The sequence below is a fragment of the Alligator mississippiensis genome, chromosome 2 (assembly GCF_030867095.1).
Source record: "Alligator mississippiensis isolate rAllMis1 chromosome 2, rAllMis1, whole genome shotgun sequence".
NCBI classification, from domain to species: Eukaryota; Metazoa; Chordata; order Crocodylia; family Alligatoridae; genus Alligator; species Alligator mississippiensis.
In genome coordinates this window covers 157,962,887-157,988,041 of record NC_081825.1, presented here as the reverse complement: position 1 = coordinate 157,988,041, position 25,155 = coordinate 157,962,887, and the positions used below count along the sequence as shown (strand labels likewise).

General features: G+C 42.3%; 1 protein-coding gene and 1 long non-coding RNA gene across 2 annotated transcripts in view; one reads left to right on the top strand and one right to left on the bottom strand.

Annotated features, from left to right (window-relative positions):
- Positions 1-710: 710 nt before the first annotated feature.
- Positions 711-14,308, bottom strand: LOC132248629 (uncharacterized). Its single transcript, XR_009459937.1, has 2 exons — positions 14,019-14,308; positions 711-1,146 (listed from the first exon to the last, which is right to left on the bottom strand). It is a non-coding gene; the product is annotated as an uncharacterized LOC132248629 (long non-coding RNA).
- Positions 13,447-25,155, top strand: part of UNC5C (unc-5 netrin receptor C) — a 426,201-nt gene continuing 414,492 nt past the window's right edge. Inside the window, exon 1 of the mRNA XM_019488075.2 lies at positions 13,447-13,850. Within this exon, the coding sequence (XP_019343620.1) occupies positions 13,727-13,850 (124 nt within the window). The 5' untranslated portion in view covers positions 13,447-13,726. The remainder of the gene's footprint in view (positions 13,851-25,155) is intronic.

The following is a 25,155-nucleotide window of genomic DNA, read 5'->3' as shown; positions in this document are numbered from 1 at the left end:
GAAGGGTGATACATCCAGTTACTATACTCTGTTTCCTGAGAGCCCTCAAATGCAGTGAAGATCCTTCCAGAGGCAAAAGGGACAGGCAGCAGGAGAACTATGAAAGGCACACAGCTAATGGACAGTTGATTCACATTTTTTTCTACGGAACAGCTGATCTCTCCCCATACTCTTATATGAAAGGAACAACAGACCTTCTAGATGGTTTACTGACCACATCTCAATTTTCAGTTTTTTCAGAGGTTCACAAAATTCAGGGCAAAGCCATCTGGTCTCATCTTCGGTATAACTTTCCATAACACCCAACAACTGTTTAACTATATCACTAGTGCTGGGTACAGACATTCCAGGTTAGGGTAGGTTAGATTGATTTTAAAACGGCTACCTGATTTAAGGTAAGTTGGGATGTGGAGGTCCATGGGAGGATTGGGGGCCAGGTGGGGTCTGAGAGAAGGGATTTGGGGAGGGCAAGCAGAGTCTATGGAATGGATTGGGAGAATCAAGGGGAAAGGCAGCATCTGTAGACATGATTGTGGGGATCAGGGGGATACTGGGATCTATGAGAGGTCACATCCCCCAGGATCAGGGGCTATTTTTAGCCCCCTGACCCTCCTCCCACCCCCAAAATGAACAACACCCCCCCCCCAGGGAGCTTCCCCCCCACCCCAAGCAGGGGAAAAGTCACAAATAAGGAAAAACACAACGCTTGATCACAAAAGGAAAAAAAATAGTGTAATGCTGTCCATATCAAGCTGTCTGCCCCAAACCCCTCAGGGGATCCACAGGTAGTTTCTTTGAGGAGGGGACACCCCCCCTGCACAGTACCTTCCTGCTGCCACTCCTCCAGTGGCTCCCTTCAGCTTCCCAGATGTAGCCCCATGCCCTCATCAGCCGTGCTTCCTTTAGTGGCAATCATCCAAGCATGCACCTTTTCGCAGAAAGCCTCCACTCTGTTTCTCTTAGCTGGCAGGCACTGACTGGAGAACTGTCCTGGTGTCCTGGATCTAGCAGCACTGGAACCTCTCCCTGGCTGCCTCTTTCCAGGGCTGGTAGTACTTGCCTGGTCTCTCCACAAGTCTATCATCAAGGAGTACTCACTCCGAAAATGCTGCTCGCTGCTCAGTGCCTTCCCACGTAGCCTTTCTCCTAGGGTAAGCATAGAGGGCTTATTTTCCATTGCTGGGTTCACCCTGGTCCCCAATCTTCCTCCACCATATCAGTCTAAAAATGGCCAACTGGATCTAAGTTAGACTACCTTGGACATAGATTTAACTTAGATTGGGTTGGCCATTTTTAAGTTAATCTAACCTTCCTAGAACTTCTATATAGTTCTCACTTAGATCAACCTAACTATGGATCTAAGTGCAAGGTCTGGACCTGAGAGAACTCAGTTAGATCTGGTGGCAATTTTTAACATGATCTAACCTCCCCAAATCTCTGTATGCATCATAGAAAGATACCCAGTCTTGACTAAAAGACTCCAACTGATGAAGAATTTACCACATGCCCTGATACTTCTTCCAATTAGCTAGTACTTTGGCTATTAAAAATGTGCACCTTATTTCCAAGTTTAACAACTTAGACTTCAGCTGTTAACCATTTAATCTTGTTATGTTTGTTGAATTGATTTAAAACAATAAAAGTCATGATAAAAGCAAATTGTTTCAGTTTGACAAACTGGCCTTCCGTAGCAAACGTTTCAAATTCCCTTTACTTTTAAAGCATCTTAAACAAAGAACTGTGTATCAAAACACATTAAATGGATGAACACTAATTCTGTCCATTTAAATTAGTAAAATAATAGAAAGCATGTAGGTTATTTTCTAGCATCTAATAAGATACAGTTCAAAGAGTCAAAGGGCACATCTAAGACATGAGCACATGCTGTCATCAAGAGAAGCTGCTATTTGTCTGAACTGAATATTTTTACTACATATATTATTTTTCAACCCTGATGTAGAAAGCTGGTTTTTTCACAGAAATACCTGACAACATCTAATTACTGCTAAATAATCAAATGAAATGGTAATTATGTGGCCTAAATAAATCATATAGTTTATGAAACATTAAGATCTATTTTGAAAGCATTATGATAGCTATGAATATTTTAATTGAATTTTAATTAAAATAATTTTAGAATAAACATTTAGTAAATTAAGCTTTCCTTTTATGTTTCCACACACAGATTTGTTCTACTTCTCCTTCACCTCTGAATCCATAAGAATTAAACATACTTATAGCTTGGAGCACTCTATACAGGGAAAAAAATCTTATTATCCTAATCAATAAGGCAACTGCTGTTAACAGAGAGAAATTATTCATCAAAACTGTATAATATTTGTTTTACAAAGAGCAGCAGGATTATTTTTGGCTCTATATTTGAAACTCTTATTGGTACTGAACAAGGGGTCAACAAATTGGATGTCTTTACACGTGCTCTGGGGTGGGAGGGAGCATTTTAATTAGAGCAGCTTCCAGAGCAACCAAGGCATTTATAATTAAAGCACCCTCATCATCTTATGTATTCATCACTCTGCACTTCAAAATGGCAGTGGGGACACTTTAACTAAAGCTTATTCAATGAGGTTTAGTTAAAGCACCCCTGCTTCCATTTTGAAGTGTGGGGATGCTGAATACACATGATGCTGAAGCTGCTTAATTGAGTCTGCTCTGATGTGTTTGAATTAGAAACGTAATTCTAATGTGTCAGAACAGGTATCAGGCATGTGTATAGGTGCCCAAAAAACCACTATCGTGGCTTATAAACATAAATAATTAAATTCAGTCTTCTAGGCACCCATGTCAAGTCTCCATTTCCTGAATCACATCATCTCCCTGGTGTCTTAGGAGGTAGAGTATTTCTTTGGTTGGGCAATCAGTATGATCTAGTGGCTCATGTTATCAGACATATCCCTGGAGTGAATCACAGCCTATGAGTAAGGTACAATGGAACTATCTATTGTACCTGGTCAAAAGTGTTTACATTTCAAAATGTTAACCATACAAACATTAATTTTGATTTTTCAATGGAAAAAAAGTAGTAAATGTTTCATATACCTCTATCCTGGTTTTTTGACCTTAGATATATAGTTTGGTGTGCAAATCCATAAAATAGAAATCATTAATAACATTGTTATTATTTACTTATGTTCTTCAACGAGCTGTGCGCAAATCTGAAAATAGATGTAATTGTAAGGAAAAACTAAAAAAGTAAAGTTATTTTTGATCTAAAAGGAAAAAATATAGGAAATATGTGCGTGTGTGTATGTTTGATCTGTCTATTTGATATGCACAGCATGAAATGATCATGTGTGTAGATTAATTTTCTCTGCACTTCTGTTTTCTAATAATACAAACATACAAGACATTTTTAACCATGTGGTTTACATGAAGGTTTATTTTATCCCTTTTAAACAATATGTTTTCTGCTTCAGAGAGTATAATAATAATAATAATAATTTAAATGATATTTTACTCAGAACCCATACAATATGACTGGCTGTTGTGATCCCATCAGGAAGACATTAGGGCATTATTTGAAACAACTATACCATTTTCTCATACGGAGTTACTCTAGGAAATAGACATGGAACCTAGAGTGGGCAATGATGCAATTCTGAGGAGTCCGACAAATGATTCTATGGCAGCAGTAAAGAAATTTCTAGGAAAATTCAGAAATCAGTGCATGGTAAACCAAAAATATATCAACAAAGACTAAAACATAAGTTTGGTTATGGGTTAAACATTGACTGTGTTTGTCTGTCCACAAAATCCAAATCCCAGAAACAACCACACACACATTACAAAAAAAAGTTTGGTATAAAGCAGGGTATTCCCAGCAACTTGTCACTAGAAAAACATGGCAAGATATAACTACATTTTCAAGTTACCCACATTTTTAGGAAGGCTTAGCTTTAAGCCTGTTGATGCTGAGATGAGAGATACAAATGTATCAGAGGTCTACTCCAGGATAAAATGATTAAATAATAAGAAACCATGGGATTCTGACACACCTAAAATGTTCATGACTTACATGTTTAACATGTTGCGATATGTAAGGAATGGGCCACTGTGCATGTATCATATTACCCTCTACTGGACTGAATCAGAATTGCTCAACTGTGTGTCATAATTAGAGTTTGATGAATTCTTCAAAAATACTGTTGCAAATATTAATTTGAATTTTTAAACAAATTTGTATTTAAAATATGTCCTCCATGAATAATCTACTAGATGAGTTTACAGGTGAGCCACCAAAATGGAGATTTTAAAATGAATATCGCAGAACGTATGTAGAGGAAAAATTTGATTTCATAATCACAAGTATGTGCACAAGGAATCTGATTCTAACATAATAAATAAACTGAGTAATAAATAAATGCAAGAAAATAATAATCTATTTGTAAATAACGTACAAATAGAAAATGAAACAAACCTAACCTAACCAAAGTTACTACGTAGTCACGCTGAGGAATGGCTTTTTCATGAAGCTGACTGCTCAGTAGCTCATGACTACTTGGCAGTACCATCTCTTCATGCTTCCTGTCACACAGTGCTACTAAGCAGTAGTTATGGGCTACCGTGCAGTCAGTATCTTATGTAGACATGGTCAGTATCTCCTAACCATTTGCTGGGCTTCTTGTAGAGTATTCAACATGAGTGAAAGGATCAACCTCTATCCCAAACTTTACTATTGCAAATGGATTCCTCTCTTACCATCTGAAAATTCTTTAATGTGGTCTTGTTCCAAGAGTCTCACTACTGCAAGAAATATTTCACTTTTTGCACCTTCTATGGCTGATAAGTTATGTTTTGTTCCATGGAGCTGGTATTACAAAATGCCCATGAAAATTCAGAACATTATTATATTACATACGTTTAGACATTCTCTGAAGGATTTTGTTTCTGCAGACCAGCAAACAAAATAATGGTATTTGGCAGATGGAAAGTATTATTCTCTTTCACCTGTTTCACTGAGTACAAAATAAACTTTCCTCAGACCAAAACTCCAAAATTTCACAATCTAAATGGTCATTCTCAGCATGAATACAGCTCAGAAATATTGGCTGAAAAATGACTTTCCTTTAACTTTTGAGATTTCAGGGATGAGAAGGATACAATTTCTATTAACTGATTTACAATATCATATGAGAAAGAATAAAACAATATAATTACTTACCCAACCAGTAAGAGAGAATTGCAGCATTTGGTAGCATGCGGTCTGAATGTCAGTGAAGTAAAAAAGCATGTCACACACCTGCTCTTTGATTGTGCCATGCCTCCTGGGTTCTCCCATAAACTAAGAGTGGCACGGCAGAGCCAAAGGGAATGGCATAGTCAAAAAGCAGGTGTGTGATATACCTTTTATTGACATGCATGCCACATGTTCCCAATTGTTGCAAAAGCCTAATAGAAAAGCTTGCAAAAACACAAATCTCCTATTTATAAAAGTATATTGTTTTATCTATACTTCAGAATCTGAGGCCATCCTGACTATTACATGTAATTTCCTGATATACAGCCTGATTCTGAGCCCCTTATTCACATTGTTTAGGAAGTGATTCTTCAAACAAATTGCCCTGCAGTAAAAACATTTGCCTGAGAAAGCAGTACTCAGTGGGAGCATGTCTACATGTGCAATTAACAGACAGCAATAAACTCTGGCGCATATTACTCCCAGGTGCTGTGTTTGAACATGTTCCTGGGACTGCAGCACGTTGAGCCAGGTCAGAGCAATCCCAACCTGCACGGAGCCTGTGGGGTCATCCTGCCAGCTCAGAGTTGCTATGACCTGGCTCAAAGTGCTGCAGAGGGACTGGATGGGGCACAAGGGTGCTTCATCGTGGGGCTAGCTGGCAGGCAGCCCCTGTACTGAAACACCCTCATACCCCAGCCAGCCCCGTCAGTGTCTACACGTGTGTTGCCATGCACTAAAGAATTCTGCGATAGGATAATATTTGTATTTACACGTACAGCAGAGTTTATTAGTCTGCTGTGACCTAATAGGGCCTCACATGTAGTCACAGAGACATTTACTGTGGAGCTAATTAGTCAGCTCTACAGTAAACATCTCATGTAGATGCGCCCAGTGTGAGTAAGACTTGCACATGCTTTCCCATGGTTATCAACACATGGAAGGAATGCTGTTGTTTTTTCTAAACCAAGGTTGTTAAGTCTCTCATCAAAACATAGGTACCTATGTTTGTCCCTGTGTCACTGGTAAACCAGTTCGTAAAACTTTAAGCTATTTGCAACAGGGCCTTACTTTGCTATAATTTGTTACAGTGTCCACCATACTGATACAATACAAATGAATAAGAATTTCCAGGGGTGTAGGTTGTAGCCGTGTTGGTCTAAGGACATAGGCAGACAAGGTTCCTTGGGTGAATTTGATATCTTTTATTAGACCAACCCAAATGAGAATTTCCAGTCTCTTCAAATCTTCAAGTAAGTTAAGATTTGTTGCAATGGTTGTAAATGTAAAGATATCTTAAAATCATCCAGTAAACAGCAACATTATTATACTTCTTGCATTTTCTGCAGCTCAGACAATGAAAATAATTTAAACCAATTTCACTACAACATATTTGTGAAAAAAAAAGCAACAACAAAAAAGGGTGCCAGAATTCCAAAATTGCCCCGCACACACAACTAAGACCAAAAGTAAAAATGTCAAAATCACCTGAGGGGCTTGGGATTCTTAAGATTCTGTCCCATAGAAAATCATTTCTGAAAACAGAATCTAATTCCATCACTTGAACTCCTTTAAAAATGTTATTCTAGATTTTTCCAGTCTCTTAATGTAGATGAAGTTTCTAAGCCCATCTTTCAATGTGTGTGTGATTTTCAAAAGCATATGAAAAGAGTGAAAGCTGTTTTATGCTCAATGCTTCTGAGTATTATCTGGATGTCAAAATATGGACTTAACAGCTTCACTTTTAAGTTCATATTTTCTGAAATCTTGGGTGGGGATTGTGTTTTCCTTTATATGTTTAATGGTAGCTTTCAAGCTTTGTAAGTGGCATGTTGTGTTTACACACAGGGTGCGTCCCGATGAGTACACGTAAGATTTGCGGCACCTCAAACCCATTGGAGGCACTTCAAACTACACACAATCCCAGCGTAAAAAAAAGCGGTGTAGTGCACACAGCAGCAGCAGTGTATGCTGCCAGAAATGGAGCCTGGCTAGCCAGAGGCATGCTCTGGCTGCCAGCCAGTCTTTGAGCAGCTGACTCAGCACTGCTGCTGCCCCAAGAGGCTCCCAGGACCCCAAGTATGGCTGGTCCCAGCATTCCCTAGCCCACCCAGGACTATTTGTCACATGGGCTACTGGTGCTGCCTTAGTCAGCGGGAGTCCCATATGGCTGATCCCGCTGACCGGGGGCGGGCACGTTTGCAGTGGGGGCTGACTGGAACTGCTGAGCAAATGGCACTGCAAGCGGGCACCGCCTGCCCCCCCGCCCATTGCCTAAGCGGTGAGTGCAGCCAGTCAAGGGGTTCACTGGTGCTCTCAGGGGATGCATGAGCACCCCCGTGCACCCCCTATACATTGCCACTGATTTGTCATGTGCCGGAGCACCCATGCAAGGGCATGCCTGGAGAGAAATAGGTACACAAGTATGTGCTGCTGCTATTTGTCCCATGGGAAACACACACCCTTGTACGTGCATGCTTGCCGGGATGTGCCCAGAGGTAGCAATTCTGTTTCCCCTGCAGGATGTGTACATATAGACTGAGCATTCAAAGTAAGAAACACACTGCCCAGGTAGGTATGTAACTATGTCTGACGCCTATTCTATACTATTTGCATTTAAGTTATAAGAACAAAGCTTACCATAAGCCCATCACTAGCAGGTGTTACTCAGGCGGAGGTGTTCTAGCCCCTATTGCCTAGCACTTAGGTCACTTGCCCAGGGAGCCAGAGACCTGGGGCCCTAAACCTGTATTTTTCTGGCTTTCCTCATACAGTGCTCTAATCACCACATCACAGCTAAACCTGAATATAAGCCAATCATTTGGTCCAGTGAAATGGTCATCTTAGAAAGGAGCAAACTTTGGGTTCCAGCCTGTTCAGTTGTTCCCACTGTGGCAGGAGTTTCTGTGCTACTTTCTGTCTATTTTATCCATGACTATTAATGCAAGGGGCAGTATCTCAGCCTCAGAAGGTAGACTGGAGAGTACACTGAATAATACCTCACCTGTGGTGTAGTGATTACAAAAGAGCACTGTGGTGGATTTGTGGTGCTAAAACCTGAGACTAGCTACCTGGGGAAATATTCAAACCATTCAACTACACATGTGCAGGCTTGGTCAATTCATAGACATAGTGACCATGCTCAGCATACATGCACATGTTTACACGGTGTAAAGTCTGGGCCAAAAACCAGTCATGTAGATGGCTAGAAAACTGCTAGATTCTCAAAAGGAAGTAAAATTCTATCCTTTCTTTCAGGGCCTAAATTATGCAGTGTTTTCTCTGACTTTTTATAGTTGTAGAATTCTATTAGTTTTAGATATTATAAAAGCTTGTTTATCTAAAATTTGTGTTTGGCAGGAAGGTCACACTTTGTGGATTTAACATGCATATCCTGCTGCAATGAAGTCAGCAGTGAGAAAGAACTCATGATGACTTTATTAAGGGTATTAAGAGATTACCAAAGAGATTTAAAGATGGCTAAACCATGGATTCTAACTTTTCATGCGCCTTAAAAATATATGATGGCTTTAAATCATTAAAAAAAACCCAGATGCAACAACAATACTTTCACAAGAAAATTCTATTAAGGAAAAACATGATCTAATTGACTGACTCGGTCCTCATTTCCAGTCTTATCTCTGACACAAAATCTCTCCTGTGTCAATTCCCTTACCTGTTAAACTAGGATAATAATACTTCACTGTTTCACAGTGGAAAATATGAAGAGGCAATAGGAGTAGATTGCTGCAGAGCTGTGAAGGAATTTGCAAGTTGAAGGAAGTGTGCAAGCAATCATCTTGCACAGGGACAGGTACAAATGCAATCCTTGTGACTGAAAGATTTTAAGGACTGTTTTCTAATACTGTCTCCTAGGATGCAAGCCACCCTAAAGGAGAAGGTTCTATGCCAGTAGAGTTGAATGGGTGCACAGCACACTTCCTTCAGGGTACAGTGCTACCCAGACCCCAGATTGGTAAGTACAATATGGTATGTAGTGATTTTTAAGCCCTTCTGAGGTTGAAGAATATCCTTTATATAAATGCTATCAAGTAGGTTTCCCATTTCAGTTATTTTCGCCCTTTAAAAATATAGATAAGTTTCTCCAGTTACAAGCAGCTTCAATTCCACCATGTGTTTTAAATAGGAAGAGAATGTATTGTCAAAGAATGTATAACGTAGGGCTACTTCCCAGGGAAGTCATTTGCTCAACACTTCCAGCCAGCAAGTCACTACGCAATAGAACAATGATATTCTACTTTTCATGTTGCAGTACTCAGAACTTGTTCATCCCTCACTTAGTACAGTACTTGCCACACCTTAGCTACAAGGAAAAAGAGAGGTCCCAAGCAGTTCCTTTACGTCCATATGAGTAACTTTGTATTCAGTGAAGCTCCCTTACCTATACCTGGTTGAGACAAGACCACCAGGCTTGTAATCACAGAAGTTACAAAGAGGAAACCAACTGAGGCTTGGAAGAATAATTGCCCTGAAACTGAAAATGTGTCCCCTTTTGTAGCCTATATTGGTGTTAATGTAACAAACTGTCCTAATGTAGTGCAGCCTTATCAGTGGGAATTCTCTGTTCTGAAAAAGGAGAAAATACATACATCAGGATACTTCATGAGGACACCCATATCATGACTTCACAGTGAGCCTGAAATTATGAAGACTATTCCATGAAACACCTGGAACATCACAAATAAATTAATTCAATTTCACAGGGTGCTGTGTATCTGTTCCTCCCTGTTGTTCCTTTATAGCAGCTGATGCAGCTGTCAGTTGACTATGCAGCAAATATATTTTTTACAAATTATGTTTTAGGGATTCTGTGTAATTTTCTCTCTCTCCAAAGTTTCCGCTGGAAATTTAAAAGCGAGTACTTAAAAAAAATGAAGAAAGGGGATTAAAATTATTATTATTATTAATAATAATAATAAACGTACCAGCTTTCACAGTTTATGCCCAAATACCTAACATAAATGGTGTGCGGATAAGTATTTGAATCACCTGACTCAGGTTAGATGGCTTGCTTTAAGCTGCTTAAAGCTGAGTTTGGTTCTCTTGTGTGCAAGCAGTTATAAATTGAGGGGGACAAGCTGATGGGATTGTGGGGGTGGGGGGGTTGGTGGGTTTCCAGGGGCATTGGTGGGTCCACAGGGAGGGGGCTGACAGGTCCTGGGGTGGTAGTCGGGGGATTAAAAACAGCACAGCTCTGGGGCTGTGGTGAGTTGCTGAGATTTCCCAGCCCCAAAGCTAGGCTATGAATGTGTGCAGGCATTTGTTAAGTCAGGTTAACCCAGGCCAATCTAAAGTTAGTTCACCTCTTGAGATGAACAAATTCTAGTCTAGGTATGCCATTTTTAGGGAGATTTAAGCCCTGTGAACACTTGCACACCAGGCTATTTATATCGCCCTAAATTTGATTAGGGCAATCTAATTGTGATGTTTGTACACCCCGACAGTATGCAGATATCAACCACCAGTTTCAGCCCTAAGGCTAGAATGCAAACCTAGGACTGTGAATATAGAACAAAAAGTACCATATGCAAGAAACCTACTTTCCCTAACCCTCCTCACAACCAGTTTGAGCCTTACACCTATTTCGCCAGATATGAGACTTGAAGTGGGCTCAGGAACTACTGCAGTGACCATCATTCTCCACAGATGAAAGTGTTCGTTTGAAATCTGTTATTGTTTCCAAAGTGGCCAGAACTCATCCTTTTGGGGAGATGTATGTAGCACATACAGGAATTGGACCTCGGGAGTTTTCATTTTTGAAGGCTGAAAGAATTACTGACAGATGCGAATCTTCTGGTTTTTAAAAGCAGGCTTGCTGCGCCTTTCAGAAACATCCAAGCAAGCATCTGAGAACAGAATGTGTCCCCTTTTGTGGCATATATTGGTGTTAATATAACAAACTGTTCTAGTGTAGAGCAGCCTTGTCAGTGGGGATTTTCTGTTACTGAAAGAAGAGGAAATACATGCACTGGGATATTTGCTGTGAAAAGTACAGTAAATGATTACAGCATAAGACTTCAGCAGACATGTTTGAAGTGTCTAGCATACAGGAGTGAAAGAAACCTGCCTAGCTGATGATATGAAGGGGAGGGAACAGGCCCCAAGAATGGATTTCTCTCCTGTGGTCCAGAGCCTCTCTCATTTTCCAGTCTGCATAGTTGTATTCCCAGGAGCCAGACTCTGGGCAGGAAAAGGCAGGGTGCTCTCTCTTCCCGCTCTATTGTTCCTCCTCATAGAAACAAACCAGCTGCTGTCCAGTGACCAGCATCGTTTCTACCGAACCCTAATTCCCCCGGTTGGAAAAGCAAGCTCTGCTCTGCTGAAGTTAGCTGTGTAACTCCTATCCAAATACCCAGCTCAGGTTTTGCTGGTATCCCTAGAAATGGATTGGATAGAAAAATGTGCCTTAGCCACAGCTTCTCTCCCCGTCCCTGCATGAGTCTCTGTAGTCATAGAGGGTCAAACACACTCATGTTCCTTCTTTCTTTCTGTGTCCACACACTGTTCTGTGTTCATGCACAGATTCATATCCACCAGCTTAACTTTTGGAGGAGACATTTTGTACTCATCCAGACAGGGTTGAAGATGTGCTATTTTTGCTTCATCCATACTCAACTTCCAGAGATTTGATTTCATTATAGATGCTGCTCTAGTGCTGAGCTTTGAGCATTATGTCATATCCATTCCCCTCTGCCAGCGAGCCCTAGCTAAGGCAGAGGACCACAGGACTCCACTGTGTCACCTCCTGGCCTCCAGTGCTGCCTGCGGGTCTATCCATTTTTAAATTTCCTGGGATTGTGAGTCTTTCCTTGCAACACAGATTGCTGAAAGAACCTTCCCTTGCTTTTTCTGTTGTTGTTGTTGGTGTTGTCAGTGTTGTAACAGGTTCATTTATGAGAGAATGAAGACCAAGTATACATGAAAAAGAAATAGTCACAAAAAGAAACCACCAGGTGCATGTATAAGCAAGGGAGCTGTCCTGATCTGACTCCACTGCTCCAACTCGTAACTTCTCCACACAGCTTTGCCACCCCTGGCTGACCTCAGGCCTCATTTAGACTGTCAGCTCCTCAGGGCAGGTGCTTGTTTGTCCCGTGAAGTACCATGCACGGCTGGCTGTGCCCCTGGATGGGCAGTCGGACTTTCCTACAGGAACACGGCAGGTCTGTGTCAGACAGTCCTCCTCCCTCCTTCTGCCCTGACTGTCTGTCTGGAAGCTCCCTGTGCTGGCAGCAGCTTTCTGTGTAAGAGCTCTCCCTCAGTGTGGTGGTAGCAGAGGATTTGGCATATTAATTTGGTGCAGATGGCACAAAGGCAAATCCCCCTGGGGTAGTACCTGCCCCTTTGCCTTCATGCTCAGCTCAAAGGCAAGGAAAAGAGGATTAAAAAAAACAAACCCCAAACCCCCTTTCTGTGAAATGGCATCGAAGTGTGGGAACCTTTCTCCTAACCGGGGAGAACTAAGCAGATCCAAAGGCAGACAAGGTGTGTGTGCAGTAGGTTTAAAAGACAGAGAAGGGAAGAAGGGTGTGTGCGTGTGTGCCGGAGGGAGCCGGCAAGCACCAGACGAGCCTCCCTCCAGCCCCGGCTGAGGCAGCCGAGCCGGCTCGCGAGGGATCCCAGCTATAGGAGGGGAGAGCAGCCCGCGGCGGGGAGGAGGCAGGGGCCGCCTGGGCGAGGAACCGGAGAGCCGCCTCCCAGCCAGGCAGGGGCCACATCGCCCCGTGGAGGCACAGCGTCGCCTTCTCCTCTGGCGCTGCCCCTCCGCACCGCCTGCCGTGCCCCGGGGCGTCCCCGGGCTTTCCACCGGCGCACCGCTGAGGGCGGGGGGTCCTTTTCTTTCGGGACCCCTCCCCCCCCGGGCCAGAGGGGCGTGGAGCCGTGCCCGCCCCGGGGCAGCGCGCGTGTCGACTGCCGCGCCCTGCCCGCGCCCCTGCCCTTCCCGGTGGCCGCCCGCCTGGAGAGGCAGTCGGTTGCGGGGGGCGGCGGCAGGAGGCTTAGTCCTGGCTCTGGAAAGTCACCCTCACGGTGTGGCACAGAGCAAATAAAATGTTAAAAAAAGAGAGATTAAAAACATAGCCCCCCGCCCCGCGGCAGGCGGCCGGTCCGGGCGGTCCAGGCCGGGTGTTGGCGGCGGCCGCGGGCGAGCGGCGCTGCGCGGAGGGGCGCGGGGAGCCGTCGCGAGCGGCGCCGCGGGCTCAGTCCGGCTCCGCGCGTGTGCGCGGGCACTGCCCCCCCCCCCCCCGCTCCTCGCGCCGCCCTCCTTGCATATGCAAATCCGCCGGAGCGAGGATGCTGCCGCCCCTTCCTCCCCTGCGGGCTCGGGCTCCCGCACACTTGGGCTCCAGCCCGTGAGATGCCCCAGTGCTGCTCGTCTCCCTGCAGCAGCAGCCGCCCCCGGAGCCCGGGCACCTTCCCCGCCTTCCCCCGCTCGGCGCCAGCCTGAGCCGCGCCGGGGGCAGCTGTCCCCTGCCCCGGCCCGCCCCGAGGGGAGCTTGGCGTGGGGCTGCCATGGGCAAGGGGCTGGACGACGCGGCTGCCCGCTGCGGGCTGGGACTGGGATACTTACTGCAAATGCTCGTGCTACCTGCCCTCGCCATCCTCAGCGCCAGCAGCACCGGCTCCGCCGCGCAAGGTAAGGCTCGGCTCGGCTCGGCTCGGCTCGGCTCAGCACCCCCCTCCCGTGGCACCCCCGCCGGCTCAGGGCTCCGCTCCCAGCCCTGGCCGCGCTCTCCCTGCCCGGGGACGGGGACGGGGACGGGAGGGGAGGGGGCAGCTCTGGAGCTCGCGGCGCTGAACCCACCCGTGTGGCTCCGCAGGCAGCGCCTGCCCCGAAGAGCCCGCTCGGGAGCAGCCGCCTCTGCTGGGGTAGGCTCCGCCGCCTCCGCTTTGAACTCCCTGCCTAGCTCCGCTTCTTCCCCACTTCCACCCTGCAGCTCAGGCTGGGCGTCCGCTGCAAGCGGAGAAATGAATCCGTGTGCTAGCGAGGGGGAGTTAGAGCTAGGCAGAGTAAGAGGGCACCCGAGTGGGTTTTGTTACTTGCTCTGGCTGGTGGCATCTGCGGGCTTGGTGGGGGACAGAGAGAGAGCCTGGGGTCATGACACTTTTTTTTTTTTAAGAATTTTTTTTTTTTTCGCAAAGATATAGTTGATCTCATAAAAGAGATCACCTCTCCCAGGAGTTCTGATTCCTGAAAGCATGAAGGCACCAGCCAGGGCAGAGATCACGGTAAAAGGCTGGTCATGGGGAGAGTCCAGCCCACAGCTCAGCCTGGCTCTTCCAGCATCAAAATAAGAATGAGAAAAAGGCCACTCAAGGGACACAGCCAGCTCCAGGAAGACGCAGTTCAGAGGGGAAGAGATAAGCTGCTTAGTCCTGGGAGGGTGAGGAGGGCAGGCAGGACATGGTGAAAGGGGAATGAGTCTGGGTGGCTAGTGCTTCTTTGTATGTTCCCTTAGCCATCTCTGTCAGTCCCTGGCAGGCTGAGGAGCCTGGGGCTTGATATGTCTTCTTCTCCTCTGTGCTCAGCTGGAGCAGATCCTTCCTGGGCTGTTTTTTATCTTTTCTCTTCCTCCCTAAAACATAATATATCCATGGGGAGTTAATATGTGTGTATGTGTGCAGAGCGTAATGTAATCCTTTTTCGTTGTGCTTGTTCAGTTTTCTGCAAAGAAATCTGGAAACCTGGGCTTTTGCCATAGCCTCGAGGTGACTGTAAATGGCCCCTTCAGAATGATCACAACTTCAGGCCTTTCAGTAAATGGTTAGCTACATCGGGCACACCACAAAATGTACTGGCTCTGCATGGTACTGGTCTTTCCTGCCTGCAGGACAGACTCTTCCTTGTACTCTAACTCAGCCTAAAACTTTCCTTGTCTCTACCTCCCCTCTGCAACTCCTGCAAGGAGCACCAATAGTGGAGGGAGCGGGAATGGGTTGTTGCTTTTGCTGCCAAACCGCTTTCACAACTTGGGCCCTAGAATGGGGGGGGGGAGAGAAGTTGCTCTTACGTGTGGGTGTGATGTACATAATGAAGATGAGCAGGTTCATTATAGCATTTGAAAAAGCTGTTTTCATGGTTACCAAGAAAAAAAGGAAGAAAGAACTCTGACGAGTTATTCTTTTCCTTCTCAGTCAAGGAATATCATGTATTTTAGGAACAAAGAATTTATTTGGGAAGGCTAGCAGGATGTATGTGACAGAATTCTTTTAAAATATTATCTCACTAGAGAGGTACTTGAGAGGGCTGTGTGACTTTTACCTTGTATAATCACCCTGTGATTGTAAAGCATACTCCTTTATGGTCTGTTTGATGGCACTTATACCAAAGTGCTGCTGATTGCTCTGGGCTCCAGAGGACTCCCAGTACCCCTGCCTGACTGTCAGGAATCTGACAGCTTGCTGGTTTATGGGTTAGTGTCGCTGTATTTGTTGTACATCACGTCTGTATGTGTGTAGCTATTCTGACCAACTTCCTCTAAATACCAGGGTCCTCTTACTCTATTCTGTGAGTTGCCTTATTTAATATTAGACCTGACCTTATCCAGTATATGTAGGTGTCATTGGAAACTTGTTCATTGAAAAGGACGTTACAGAAAATATGAATAAAACAAGCATCATGTATTGTATCATATTTCTTCTCTTCTCCTTGTGCCATCATTTTGTCTCATTAGTATTGTAAGTGTTTATGTGCATGGAGATAGTAATGCATTTGTTGAATGGGATGTCAGTGGATCTGTATCAGTGAATGTGCTTATAGATAATGCTGGTATCTAGCAGAAAAGAATACTTTTTGATGAAACTGGACAAAGGCTAGAAAGGCATCCTGCTACTAGACAGTCAGGACAACTGTAATTTAAATGACAGATGGGATGAGTGGGCAGGGGAGAAGCTCCAGGGTTCAGCTCTCTCTGACCTCAAATCTTGTAGGAACAGAGAGCCCCTTGCCGTTTCAGGTTGATACCAACATGTCATAGTTGGTATCAACCATACCAACCATATTCAATTTCTTAGTTGCATCTCTTATCTTTTGCATATGTGTGCTCTTCATAAAATAATGATGTGTAACAGCTATGAAAGACATTGGACCTGATCCTTCTCAGACATTGAATAGGTGAGGAATTGCTAGGCCTTCAAGATTTGCAGAAGGTATCAGTGTACAGTACAAAGAGATTAGTGCCATAAATATAGCCATTTGAGGCAGAGAGGAAGATATCGGTGGCAACCCTTTATGTTGCAGAAAGCAGGGCATTGTGGCACCTTAGAGACTAACCAGTTAGAGGCATAATCTTTCATAAGTGATAGCTTGCTTCATCAGATGTAATGGTGTTGTCTGTGGAAGCTGATGCCTCTCTGAACCATTTAGTCTCTAAGGTGCCATCCTGCTTTGCTTTCTGCCAGACTTGAGACTCACTCAACATGGCTAACTGCCTTTCTCAACCCTTTACATTGTTTGCAATAGAAAGTTTATTACTTGCCAGAATGGAAAAATCCAAGGAATGTGGTTGGGATGCATTGATTTATTTCTCCTTTGCATCTTCCTTTTTCCTTTTCCTTTTTCTTTGTTCAGTTCACACACACAATTTGGGTGCATATTTGAATTTGGCATTTTTTCCAGAGTTGGGGATTTTCTGACCTGTTATTTTGGTTTGATGACCATATGCCCTTCACATCCCATTCTTTAATGCTGCCCTGCCACAAAAAAAGTGCTACAATTTAACCATACCCTTGTTAGAAACTTTTTTTTCTATATAACATTGGGCAACTTTTCCTTTACATCAATTCATTCTTTACCAAATAATATTATTATTTGTTTTTTATTAAGCCCCGTTCAAAATCCTTCTCTGTTGCTTCTAATCCCTCCTAATTTGGGAATACCTAAACTTCAAATAATTTTTATGTCCAGTAATAGTAAAGAGCCAAACTGAAAGTCATTTGTCTGAATCACATGCAGAATTTTCTGATCTTTGGACGACTTAGATTCATGTTACTGCTAGTTTGGGTTTTCTAAAATATGAATTCAGTTAATTATATTTTCCAAAAGAAAAGATGTCCCCCTCCCCAACCCAGCTTTTTCATTCCTATCATGTGTAACAGTATTAGTCATTTGTCTGATGAAGAGAAGATATGTGGCATTGTTTTAATTTTACTTGGTTCTAAAATCATTTCTTTACAAAGTGGCTTCATCCTCTCCCCTTCCACTTTTGAAGCAAGTGAATGGTACTTTCAATGGTACACAAACTTTCTCTTTCTTCTTCACTTTCCATTACCTCCTGCAAAATAAATTCAATACTTGAAAAATTGGTGGAGATCTCCCCCTCCTCTAAAGGTACATACTACTTCATATCTGAGTCTCAGTGTATACTGTTCAGCAGAACTACATTTATGACTAATCTGTAATGGAAGAACATACTGTTTCTACTTTATTAACCATTTTCATTTATTGTCTGGAAATATTTTTTTCTCTGCTTGTCAAGAAATACTTTGAAACATCCACAAGAACAGTTCTCAGTCTTTTTAGACTCGAGGTACCCATGGGTAGACATAAAGTACCCCTCAGAAAATGTCAGCTCTAATTTTCACTTGGTTTTTCTTGACTACAGAAAAATAATAGAGCAATTCTTCTGTTGCAAAGAATTCAAAATCCACAAAAGGGCAGAATGTTTGTTAACACTGTGGATGCCTATTTGAACTTCCTGCATTTAGCACGTGAATCATGTTTGCACACCTAACAGTGCTGCTGTTACACGGCATTCTATGTCACTCATGATAGGATCTCAGGCTACCCCAGGGTGCCATGGCACCCTTGCTGAAAATCACTGGTCTACAATATATAAGTTCAAAGGGATCCTAATGCATATCCCCCAAATCCAGCTTCTGGATATTGGAAGATCAGGGAGCTTAACAAACCAGACTCAGTCCCTAATCTGATATTCAAGATTAGAGCTCATCTCTCTAACAGGCTAAACAAAAAAAGAGAATTCATACAATCCCAGGCTGGGAGGTAGGGGGCTCCCAAATCTCAGCATCAGCCACATATCTGAATTAAAAGCAATACAAGCACATTTCCAGTAAGATTTATATCCAAATGACTGCTCTGTGCATCTAGATAGATGGGAATCAGCTATCACACTTACCTATGTTGTGCATCCTGCATTAAAAGTTTTTACAGAAGTTATCCTGTAGCTGTCTTTTTGTTAAACCCTCCGATCCTCCAGCAAGGCACTTGGACACTCTAGTGAGCATGATACAGACAGATTTATGGACTAGTAGTAATGATGGCATAAGAGCTGGGCTGACAAGTTAAGATAAAAGGTGATGCATTTTAACAGGTTTTGTTCAGTTGTTCCGAATGAAAAGTACATTTTTATGCGTAACCCCCAAAACCTAATTAAATTAAAGTGATAATTTAAAAAGAAAACTATAAAAGAGCCATATGTGCAGATATTTGTCCTAACCCAGTGTACCCTTTATTAGCAACAGCAGCAGTTTGAAAATGCTTGGTGTATAAAAAGTGAAATATAACATGTGAATATACTAACCTTTTGGGGATACACTTCTTAATTAAATACCTAAATGCATCTTGTTGCAAAAGGAGAGAGGGAAGACTTAATTATCTTGATGCATCAGTGGACCGTTTTTATTTGAGAGCGTGGATGTAACAGTATTTGTGTCAGTAAAGTGAGTTCTGAGGAGTATTTCACAATGAATGGATACACCCAGTTCAAATTTTTTCTTTTAACGTGCGCTCTCAAATTTTAGTGGGGTTAACTGTTTGGGGCCAGACTTTGCCACCCTTACTCACATGAAAGAATATCTTAACATTGCACTTGTCCTCTCTGAAAGCAAAGTAGCCTACTGAAGGCACTTTCTGATTTGAGGTGCAACTTAAGCAGGTCACATAAAGTTAATGGGGCTACCTCCAGAGGACAGCAATTCTTTGTGAATAAGCAAAGCTGAATCTGGCTCTCTTTCTGTCTGTATCAGCCCCAAACCATAATGTTTATTAAATGTGTCCTGATGTCCTTGCCTGCTATTATTGTTCCTGCTTGCAACTTTATGTCCTATATAATCAAAATCTATAGATCTCTTAAATCAGTTTCACAAATAACATTCACACTTGCGTTCAGTCATTTTATATGAATCATTGACCAAGATTTTGAAACTTCATACGTGCACTGTATTCTGGGGCTAACCATGTATGCAACACTAAATCTCTGGACCAAGACACAACATTACACATGTTAAAATGATTTTCTTAATTTAATTTTCAAATACAGTATGTTTGAAAGCAAGAATAAAGTGATGTTTCAAAACACACACTAATCAACTCCATAGCTGGTCTGTAGATCAGAAGAAAAGGAAATGTGCATTATATTTATATTTATATAGCATTTTCAAATGATTATGCTAACTTTTGTTACATTAGTAGAAAACTGATGTTGTAAAAGGCTGTTTAGGCTCTGTCTTAATAGATGCAGGACACCATCAATTCCTGTGGGAGTCAGAGGAGTTCAGGCTAACTGGAACATTACATGGGATTTTTTTTTTTTTTTTTTTTTGCACTTTGTATGATCAGGCTATTTGTGTCTGCACGAACTTCTAGGCATATCTGTTATTTGAAAAATGAACCTAAATGGGGAAATTTCATTCTATCTAGTAATTCAGTAATCTTGTTAGTAGTGGCCCATTTTATAATGTATAAGCAAGTTTGTTTCCTGAAGTTTGATTCATTCTCATATCTTTCTGTGATTTAAATGAACCTAATCAAATCTTTGAAGAGTCTGCTCCAATTATCCTTTTGCAGAATGGCACAAACAATGCTTTTGCACCCTGCCATAAAAAGGTTTTGTAATTACTGAAAAAAGTAAGGTGCTTCTGTGGGGCTAAATCCTGCTTGTGTTGCTTACAAAGTCAGTAGGGAGGTTATTGTGAATTAGATGAGGAGGACTGAATTCATTGTAGAAAATCAGATGTTCAAAACGTTATTTTGATTTAACTTAAAAGGTTGATTCAGTTCATGCCATTGGTGAGCATTGATCTGAAATAAAGTTCAGTTTAATCATAGGTGTTTTTTCTTTGGGGTGTGGTATGTTTCAGTATAATTATATCAGTAAAGAATAAATGGTATCTTTTCCTCTCCCCTTCTTATTTATTTATTGAGAGAGAAATGTTTTAGTTTGTCAAGCATACACATTATTAGCCACCCAGTGGAGGTGTTCAAGTTTAGCAGGCAGTAATCTTGGCATCAGTACTGATAAAATAGTAATTACATTGCCTGTCATCTTCATTAGCCATTTTTGCTTTCAGATTCTACTTGCAGTGATGAAACAGTATATACTTTCAAAGTGTAAGTCGGGGATCAAATCCAAAAAATAAAAGGTAGGCAGGGTTTTTTTCCAGTCTACTACCACCAACAACATAGAGAGCAGTGTTGTACAGAAGCATATTTTAATGCTAACTGCTTCTAAGGACTGAAAAAGAGCAGTGATGTTGTAAATGATTTATTATGTGCTCCACAGAGTCCAGTCTCAAGATAAGACATCTCTTGAGCATTCCATCATAATATAATCCAACAGGCAGTCTTAAGGAAATGGCATTTACCCCTTGGGATTCACATTTTATCCAAACAGTGACTTAATTTGTATCACTTGTTTTGAAAGTGTAAAATGTAAGCCTATACTGAAAATGAAAACAAATGTGAGCAGGAATGTGCCAAACGCAATTGTAACACAATTCCTCCATCTTTTTAGTTTTGCAAATACCATATTTACCTTTGTCAACTTTTAACTGGGGTATGTACTTTCATTTTTTATAAATAGTGAGTGAAATATTGGCCCTCCTGGAGACAATGGTAAAAATGCCCATTTAGTTCAGGGAGATGAACCTTTCACCCAGATTTTTTTATTGTTGTTGCTTCTGTTCAAATTAGCATGCAGTGATTTTTACAAGGTGCCTCTGATATCATTTTTTTCATTTTGAATCTTGTCATGACACAGTGCTACAGTGAATGTGACATGAAACTGATTGTAAGCTGGTGGCCCCATACAGTAGTCAAGGAAAATAGCATAATGCCACAAGCTATACGTGTCCTTTTCCTCAGGGCTAGCTTTCCAAAAAGCAAATAATATAAAGGCAAGTGACTCAAAACACTTAATGAGAACTACAAAAGGTCCTTCCAGCTTTTATAAGGTTGGGAGAGGACTGACATACAGCCTCTCTCCAGGCTGCCACTGCTTACAGCTGCTTCCTATTTGGTCTTAAAGCACCACACTGAATTACTTATGTAATAAGCAGGAGACTTGGGGTCTCATTGTAACCCATTGACACTGGGATTTGGGGGAACCTCTTTAACCCTTGTCAAACTGTTATCTAAAAAGCTAGAGCTGGTCAAATAGAGTTATTCAAAACTTTTGTTTTTAAACCTAAAGTATCAAAATCATGGTGGAAAATATTTTAGCCAAAAATATTTTAGCCAAAAATATTTTAGATCGATTCGATTGGCAAAGCTGAGAGAAATGTCTGTAGTACCATCCTGTTTGTAGAGTAGTGTATCTAGAATCAAGTGCTGTTACTCAGATCCTCACTGATGCCAGATGTCCACTTAGTACAACCTAAGGGGATGTTTCAGAGAAGGGGAAGCAAAGTTGTTTCAGTCATGTTTGCACCCCCTCTACACCAACAGCACCTAGAGCCCAGAATAGTCCTTAGTGCAAGTCAGAGCAGTCTCAAGAATGCTCTAGCTTGCATCAGGGGTGTAGGTTGCAGCTGTGTTGGTCTAAGAACTTAGGCAGACAAGGTTCTTTGGGTAAATCCAATATCTTTTATTAGACCAACTCAATAGTTGGGAAAATTCTTAGTAAGCTTTTGGGCACAAACACCCTTTGTCAGGCTGAGAGAGCATCTGCAGATGGTCTGTGCTCTTCCTGGATGGAGAGGTAAAGCAGCCAGAGGCTAGTACCTATGCAAGAAACTAGCTTACATCACCTTCTAATAGCCCTATCTGGATAGTAGCAGGAAGCCTTGGAGTATCAATGTCTGGCCATGATTTTAATTTTTCCTTAGTATATCCACTACCCTGGTGTTATAGAGGGGCATGGCACAGACAGTGCACCAAATGAAAATTTCTCTCCTTCCTGGGGAGTTATCCAGATGCCTGTTTAAAACAGTTTTATCCATGATTTGTATCACTGTGGAGTGGGACAGGGTCCATCCTAGTGCATAACAATAAGTCTCTTTAATCCTCAGTAATATGCTACAGGACTAAGTAAATAGCTATAATTATGTCCAGATTTGCAAATGGACAAACAGAGGGAAATATGTAAGGTGATTTCCCCAAAACCATACACATTTATGGCAAAGGCAAGAATATGCCAGGTAAAAATTCTAAATCCCAAGATTATGCTCTTTGCTGTCCTCTTCCTTTTTAACAATTTTGAAGATAGATAGGTGCCAAGGAATGCTCCCTGGAAGGTTACTGAATTGCTTCATGACTTTGAAGCTCTTATTACTCACCCATAGTTTATTTATCGATATACTGGTATCTAGAAAAAAATAAGTATAAAAGCCTAAGGACAAAATATTATTTATTACTCAGGAATGGGATGTTTGCTAGTTGATCTTAATTGATGGTAGGGAATAGTCACAGAAATGAATGTTATTACTCAGAATTTACACAGATCAAAGTCTAGTCCATTGGAGTTACTTCGGTAGAAATACCATAGCAAGTGAAATCAAAGTAATACCATTCATTGTTATCTGTAGTGCAGAAACATCTTATCTGACCGTACATCCCACATGTCAGTCACTCATACTCATAACATCCTTATTAGTCATAAACATTTTGAGGTTGCCTAACTAATCAGCTCTCCTCCTGTTGAAGTAACTTTATCAAATACAGTGCTAAGAAGTGTGGAAGGGTTCTACTGACTGGCCTATCAATGGCCATACATTTTCTTATTATATAGTGTCTACCAATTCACTTTCAGTTATTTTCGTGAAGCAAAATAGCTTTATTTCTTAGTCTCATGCTGACTAAAAGGTTGAAACGTTAAGCTGTGCGGATTAACACAGTATCCTTTGAGAAAAAGGAAGGTTTTTCTTGGTCCCCCAGGATGCGATTGAAAAAATCTTGAATTTCATCAATTATATACAAGGGAACAGTTACTTTTCAGAAGAGATTGATTCTACCTCAACTATTTTGGAAACTTGTTTAAACCAATAGCAGTACCAGAGAGACCTCTTTGCTTGCATCTTCTACATTTTGTGTTAGGCAACGTATGGTGATCACTATGGGATCACATAGTACAGAGTCTTTGAGAACAATATTCCTATCATAAATTTGCTGAAATGATTGTAGGCAGATGATTAATTATACTCTTATATGTTTGTTTATTTTTAAAGGCATGGTTTATCTTTGTCCAGTCCCAACATGTGCTTATGTTGGAAAATATACAGATTGAGGGAAAATAATGTAGTTTCACTGAATGAGGTTAACTGCAGTTCAGTAATATGAAGTCTGAGGCATAAAAATTAGCATACATGAATGTCAGAATAGCAGTCTGGCCTGGTTCTTTACTTATTTACTTTAGATTTACAGTGGTGTAAGTTTAAACTGAGCTTGGTGGAGTTACTCTTTGCTCTGATAGAAGTGAGATGATAATTGCACCTATTGTTTCAGTCTGAATGAGCTAAATTTTTCTCTGCAAAGTTAGCTCACAGTTTTGCCAGTTTCTCAGTTGGTACAGAAGCATTCTTTCCTCCTCTCTTAGCATTATTAACAATGACGTTCTGTGTCAGCCTTATTACCACAACTGCAAATAAAGATCTACCAGGAATAACAAGTGTTCACAATTTAAGGAAATCCCCATTAACAAAGCTATTCAAAGTCAAGTCTCATGGTTACCTGTGATCAGCAGAAGCTATAATAAAGCCCACAATTGCTCCTTCCTTTAGTCAATTCTTTTGGTTGTTGCTGGTTAACTCCAACAACAAGCCTTTTAGATTAGCATTTTAAAGAGTATGGATCCAAGTAAATAGTTTTATACGTTTATTAACAGGTATATAAATGCTCAAGAAATTAAGTCTGACCCTTTAGGCTTGGGGCAGAATTTACACACAAACCGGTTTTAAGTGATCAGAAACTGGTTTAAACCTGTAACAGGACAGAAGTTCAGTGCAATAAACTGCTTTCAAAACAACCAAATACAGTTTAAGACAAACCTGGTTGGGTACAACAGGGGTTTTCAACCTTTTTGGATCAGTGTACCCCCTTCAGGCCACATGCCTACCCATGCAGCCTAGCATGGGGGCACTGGAGAGCCCCTGCCTTGGGGGGTTTCTCCTGCCCCCTCCCCAGGCAACTGAGGGGAATTTCTTTCCTCCCCAAACCCTTGCCTTATCTGCTGCGTCCCAGGGATAGCCCAGAGAGAGGAGGGAAATTCCTTTGCTCCCTTGCATTAGTTTTGCCTCAGACTCACAGCGGCTAAGGCAAAACAAGCTGCGGAGGAGCAAGGGAATTTCTCTCCACTCCCTGGGCTATCCCTGAGCCTTGCAGCAGCTAAAGCAATGGGTTGTGGAGTGGAAGAATTCCCCATAGCTCCCTGAGGCTGCCCCAGCCTAGGGAACCCTAGGCTGGGGGGAAGACCCCAAGGCAGGGGCTACCCAGTACCCCTGTGCTGGGCTGCGTAGGCAGGCACCCGGCCTGGAGGACTTCTCCTTCCCTCCTGGGGCAATGGCTGAAGCAATCAGCAGGTGGGAAGGGGGAGGGTTTGTCTGCATAAGTTATGGGAATGTATTAGAGGAGAATGTGATCTTTCATTTGCAGACTTGGCTCAGCAGTGGTGGGCCAGAATGACTTGGGTCAGTCCCAAGATAGGCTGGCACTAGGATCCAGCTTTGGCAGGTGCCACCCCTGCCACTGCTTCTTACTGCACACAGCC